This window comes from Pinus tabuliformis, chromosome 7, assembly GCF_031772625.1.
Source record: "Pinus tabuliformis cultivar Carrire ecotype Pingquan chromosome 7, CPIR1, whole genome shotgun sequence".
In the NCBI taxonomy this organism is placed as follows: Eukaryota; Viridiplantae; Streptophyta; class Pinopsida; order Pinales; family Pinaceae; genus Pinus; species Pinus tabuliformis.
The window spans coordinates 1,742,182,347-1,742,188,068 of record NC_142293.1 but is presented as its reverse complement, the minus strand read 5'-3'; the positions used below and the strand labels follow the sequence as shown (position 1 = coordinate 1,742,188,068).

General features: G+C 35.8%; 1 protein-coding gene and 1 long non-coding RNA gene across 2 annotated transcripts; one reads left to right on the top strand and one right to left on the bottom strand.

Moving 5' to 3' along the window:
• Positions 1-1,435: 1,435 nt before the first annotated feature.
• On the bottom strand, positions 1,436-2,953 carry LOC149255295 (receptor-like protein kinase THESEUS 1). Its single transcript, XM_089454999.1, has 4 exons — positions 2,915-2,953; positions 2,633-2,656; positions 2,096-2,353; positions 1,436-1,987 (listed from the first exon to the last, which is right to left on the bottom strand). The coding sequence occupies exons 1-4, from the start codon at positions 2,951-2,953 to the stop codon at positions 1,436-1,438; spliced, it is 873 nt and encodes a 290-aa protein (XP_089311125.1).
• Positions 2,954-3,324: 371 nt separating this feature from the next.
• LOC149255294 (uncharacterized) lies at positions 3,325-4,501 on the top strand. Its single transcript, XR_016266351.1, has 3 exons — positions 3,325-3,383; positions 3,716-3,984; positions 4,173-4,501. It is a non-coding gene; the product is annotated as an uncharacterized LOC149255294 (long non-coding RNA).
• The last annotated feature ends 1,221 nt before the right edge of the window (positions 4,502-5,722 follow it).

The following is a 5,722-nucleotide window of genomic DNA, read 5'->3' as shown; positions in this document are numbered from 1 at the left end:
ATATGTTTTTCAAACATTTACCATTCTTTTTGTTTTACATCATTTATTTTGATTTGGCCCTGGGGAGAAGATTCTCCTTGCTTAAATGTAACTCTCGTTATTAGGTGGTTTAGGAGGTCTGCACTGGACATTGCTTCAGTGTTTGTAGTTAAAGGGCAGGTTGTCTAAAGTGCCAACCTCATCCCTGGAGGTCCGTATTAGTAACCAGAGAAGATACTAATAGAATTTAATACCCTTGATTACGGATCCTTCATTTAGTGTCCTTCCTCAAGGACTTCATGCTTGTTGGAACAATGGTTTCTTAAAATGAACCATGCATGAGTCGAGAGCTAGGGACTTTTTGGCTTCTACCTTTTTTGATAGGTTGAGCTTATATGGCATTTATTGCAAATAGGATGGATCTCTAGAACTGAGCTTCTTTAGTAGTTTTAGCTTGGGAGGGCAATTCAGTCTTGGTTTCCCTTTTTTCCATGCTCAGTATGTAACCTGTTAGATTTTTAGACTCTGAAAGCTTGCATAAATGAACTTTCAGAAGGAATCCTTTGCAGACATAATATGTTATAAATACTATAACGCAAAAGACAGATCCAAGGGCATACTTGTGAATTCTGAAGTATTGTTTTGTGGTGTTGAAGATTGCTTGAGATGACCCCTCTTTATCTATAATGTATGATATATTTACTTCTTGTTTTCTCTTGTCAGTATCTCTTCTGAATCGTTTCAATTCCTCAGACGGATGAAAATTTCTATTTATTTAATTCTTACCCATCTTTCAAATTATTGAAGAGCATAATAGAATATTTACAAACAGGGGACCAGATTAACTTTGGGTGTTTACTCTGTTGTTTACCTTAACTATACCTGCTTTATCAGCCCTTCACTGCAATATTTCAGACATTCACTTTAACTCTGATTATTGTGCGAAATTAAAGCTGGAAGGCTGTTGCAGTAAAGAAAATTTCGAAGCAGACTGCCTAGCCATAGGGCTGTCCTAAGGCTTGCACAAGAATTAGCAAGTTGTTCGATCATCTGATGATGTTCTTTTGTGAAGATCTGAGAAACCCAACTTATGCAAAGACTCATAGAAGGATTGAGAGTGAATGATGGAGAGAGAGAGATTGAGGAAAACAGTATATGTTGAGATTCGGAAAATTCTTTTTTTTTTCACATTTAAATTGCATTAAAGATAGAACTGTTCTGTGGGAAAGGTCCATCCAGACTTTTGTTAGAGTTGCTCATCTTCATAATCTCCAGCCCATTTAATATGGCATTGGGGAGAAACTTGCCATATTTATTGCAGGTCCTACTTTGACAGCAAGATTTTTCGATCCAGTAGATGTTATTAAGTACTACAAAATCGCTGTAATAAGCTGCTGCCAAGTTATTTTGTGTTGCAGCTGATATATCAAACTTACCACCCATCACATTATCATTGTTAATATATACATTGAAGTATAACTCGTTCAATGCTTTGCTCACAATATCGCAGAAATGCATCCGAATGAAGTATTGGTAATCTGGATCCACGATAAACAACCAAGAAATGTTGAAAGTTGGGTTTGGAAACATGGGCTGCAGCCATCTCCTCAACAGTAGCATATACAATATTGGGAGCGGTTTCATTAGTAACTAGTCCTTGGCGGTACACAATATTGTTGGTCAGGATGCTGAAATTTTGGGCAAGCGATTTTGAAGCTAAGAAGCTTGTATCAGGATCCCAAAATCTCCCAAGGGTGTCATTGTCAGGGGTAATCAATGGTCCTCCCATATTAAGTCTGTAAATTGTTTCAAAAGCATGCTCAGATAGACCACTGTAAGTATTAGGCAGGGGCACAGCTTGAGCTGTGTCTGAAACAAGAGTGTTCGGCACAGAAACAACTTCAATGGCATTGACAAACGCAAAGGAATTATTGGAGGGAATAAATGTCAGGACCAATGTTTGTTCATTTACATTGATGAGATATTCCTTCATCACAATTGAACTATTCTGGATTTGGAAATTGTACAATAGACCAAAGTCTTGGGTGGCTACTGAAAATATGACACTTGTAAGATTGTACATTTGATAAGAGAATGGAAAGAAATGTAAACGTACCCAGTGTCTGCCCTGGTGCCCAATACTGAAGGTATAGGATGATTTCTGAGTAAATACTCTAGCTGTCAAATAGATACCAGAAGGAACCTGTAGATTGGAATTTGTGGTGTTAGCAAAGATGCCTTCATTGGTGGCAATTGACATATATGAGGAGGGGGTATCTGCAGTGAAGATCCGTCCACCCACTGTGATGTTACTTTTTGATCCACATTCTATAAGGTAGTTATCCTTTGAAGTTGAAATCCCATCATATTTCCTCTGATAAAATGACAATAAAAGCAACACAAATGCACACAATGAGTGTCATTTCCTTCACTTCTTTCTCTGCAGCCCAATTGTGAGGTTTGTGTCCATTAAATTGGAAACAAATAGAAATAGCAACTGAAAAATTAAATTGGGAACAAAAATTTTGGAACCACTGAAAATTAAAAGCTTTGTATTAAATTTGAAATTAATGAAAATTGAGAACTGAATCATAAAATTTGAAAGTAGATTATTTTGAAATCTCCATGCCCACCCCTCTTATTTTTTGTTTACCTCCACCTCCGATTCCAATGGTACCTACAGGAAAAAACCAAAGATTTACTAATTGTAGGTGTAGTTTTAGTCTTGACATCATAGACAATGTCCATCAAATTGTTTGCAATTATTGAGTAGGGATGTACTGTCCTTCCCAGGAAGGAACTATGTTTAAGATGTATACTATCTAATATTTTTTTTTATTTTTTTTGGTGAATTTAGAAGCAATTACCAGTCCTCTGAGAAGAATATGGCAGGAGTTGACAGTGGCAATGGTCGTTCTCTAGAGCAAACTCCTACCTGGGCAGTAGCAGTTGTTTGTTTGGCATTTGTGGCCATCTCTTTACTTCTTGAACATGGTATTCATTATGCTAGCAATGTAAGGTTTTTCTTAGATTTCAACTGTGCACTTTTTGGTTTAGTTGAATTGATCTTACTTTAGTTCAGTTCTGCATTCAGTTTGTTTTGACTGGTAGAAATTTGGTAAATTTTGGCTTCTGAAATCACCAACAAAACACACTTTTAAAACCCAATATGAATGGCTCATATTCCATATGTCATCAGTGGTTAGAAGTAGAATTATTGCTTTGGTTATGAGAGGAAAAGGATGCTGATAGAGGAAGACATGATAAACAAATCTGCAGGATTACAAGTTTTGAATTCTTATTGCATCTGTACTAATAAAGCCCTTTTCTGTCATTATATTTACAGTGGCTCTCCAGAAGAAATAAAAAGGCTCTATCTGAAGTGCTTGAAAAATTGAAACCAGGTAACGGATACTCGAAACCACTCATATCCACCATGTTGCTTCTTGTAGTCTATCCCCCAAATACTCTGAAACTAATTTGAACAACAAATTTACGCTGTTTTAGATAGAACCTCCTTCTAAAATGGTTACATTGGTTGAACTTGACAATATTTGTTTTATGTATTTAACTGATCTGCTTAGATTGCATTGTTAGCTTGTTTTGGATTTTCTAAATTGAATTTCAGCCTTTAATTTCAGGCAACTACACTGATTTCTTTTAGCACCTGCTGGCTAGAATTTCTGAATATGTCCTCTGAGCAAATATTTTTGAAAATCATCTTTTTGGGTTGCAGAGTTGATGCTTCTAGGTTTCATATCGCTTCTATTGACAGTTGGACAGAAGCCCATTTCCATGATTTGTATACCCAAAAAAATAGCTTATATTATGCTTCCATGTAAGAAGGAAATTTATTCTAGAGATATAAAGGTGGAAGGGGATAAAGACCAAGAAAAGGAGCGCATGCAAAAAATTCTATTGGAATCAATGTCTACTGAACAGGAGGTCCCATGGAGACACATCTTAGCTGCTTCTGAGGGTAGCCAACATTGTAGCTCCGCACATGTAAAGGCCAAACCCTTCTCTTAGTCTTAATGCGCATGGTTTCTTTATCCAGGTCCTATGATTCTTTGATTGATTTTCCTGCTGAGATCGAGTTGATTTAGACCATCTTGAAATTAGATTCCCATACAAATTTCAAATATTTATTTTATGTTGGATTTTACTTGATAAGTATGCTGCTTTGTATTCAGGGTAAGTATCCTCTGGTTTCCCAAAGTGGCATGCATCAACTCCACATCTTCATCTTTATGCTAGCAGTTCTCCATGTGTTATATAGTATCTTAACTGTGGCACAGGCAAGAGCAAAGGTAGGTGGAAGGGGAGATCAATTATTTTGTCCAATAATGTTTAGCTAAATTCTGCCTTGGGTTTTACTGTTTTGACCTCTGCATGCATTTATATCCTCTGTTAATACTGAGATCTACAAGTCCTCTTGATGCCTAGATGAGGCATTGGAAAGAGTGAGAAAGGGAATCACAAACTCTGGATTATGAGTTTTCAAATGGTGAGTTGATGTTAATCAAACCCTATATTGTGATATTAAATATCTTACTTGTACTGATAAAATTAGAGATAAGGTGTCACCTGATAATGCATTAACACAGTTGTTTAATGACACCACCTTTGATTTTTTTTTGGTTGATTTTGCCCAAAATATGAGTAGAAATTGTTAAAACCATAGTTTCTGATTAGAAATAGGGGAAATTTTAGCTTTAAGTTGTTGAATTTGCACAATCCAAATGTTTAAGGGATTTTTCAGGACATTGAATCCATTTTTGTACTCAAAAATACAATGAAACGTTGTGATCTCACCAAAAATCGTATCATCAAATTTCGGTGAAACAGTTAAAAATCACCTCATTAAAAAATAGTTAAACTCATAGTAGACAAATTTATCAGGAGATAGAAAACAGTGGAGTTCAATTTTTCTTTTGTACAATAGTGATCTCTCTATTGAGAGCTTCAGGTAAAGCCTCAAAGGATTTTCGAATGAAAAGTATGACCACTGTAAAATATGCTTCCTTTTTGTTTGTTAAATTAAATTTCGTTGCAGTCTGGAGCCTTAGAGAAAAGCAGAGAAATAGAAATGATGATTTCTCTTTAAATCATTTTAATTTTATTTCTTGATATAACCCTGTTTGTTGATAGATAGACAACATTCATTTTACCTTGTTTGTTGTTAGATAGAGAACATCCATTTTTGGGGCAAATTTTGTTTTCCCAATATGTACAAATGTTTTAGTGAACTTTTGGATCGTTCAAAAACACTCTGTTCTGGTTAAATATCATGTATAAAGGAATATGCTCTTAAAATATGATGGGATATTTTTATGCAGATGGGATCTCACATGAAGAAGGCAATATTTGAAGAACAAACAACCAATGCTTTGAGCAGATGGCAACAAAATACTAAGAAAAAAACAAAATGAGATAGAAAGTCAAAGCATTCTTCCCCTAGTTTCACACGTAGATCAACTGTGTTTTCAGGATTTCAAAGCGGAGAAACAACTCCAATCCATGGATCTTCTCCATTGAATTTGCTCCGAAGATACAAAACAGCAGGAGACATGGAAACTGCAGATGCCTCTGAGAGATATGACCACTCAGAATCCACCGCATCAGATTCGGAAATTGATGCATCTTCTTCTTATCCTCCCCAGCATAATCAACCTGTTTTGGTTACCGAGGCCTCTGAATGAAAAGTATGACCACTGTAAAATATGCTTCCTTTTTGTTTGTT

What these genes read in the sequence shown, in the direction of transcription:
- LOC149255295 (XM_089454999.1), bottom strand. Translation starts at nt 2,953, where the DNA reads ATGGCCACAAATGCCAAACAAACAACTGCTACTGCCCAG. An exon ending in AAACAACTGCTACTGCCCAG is followed by an intron (nt 2,657 to 2,914) that starts GTAGGAGTTTGC and finishes TTTTTCCTGTAG; the next exon opens with GTACCATTGGAATCGGAGGT. An exon ending in CATTGGAATCGGAGGTGGAG is followed by an intron (nt 2,354 to 2,632) that starts GTAAACAAAAAA and finishes TCATTTTATCAG; the next exon opens with AGGAAATATGATGGGATTTC.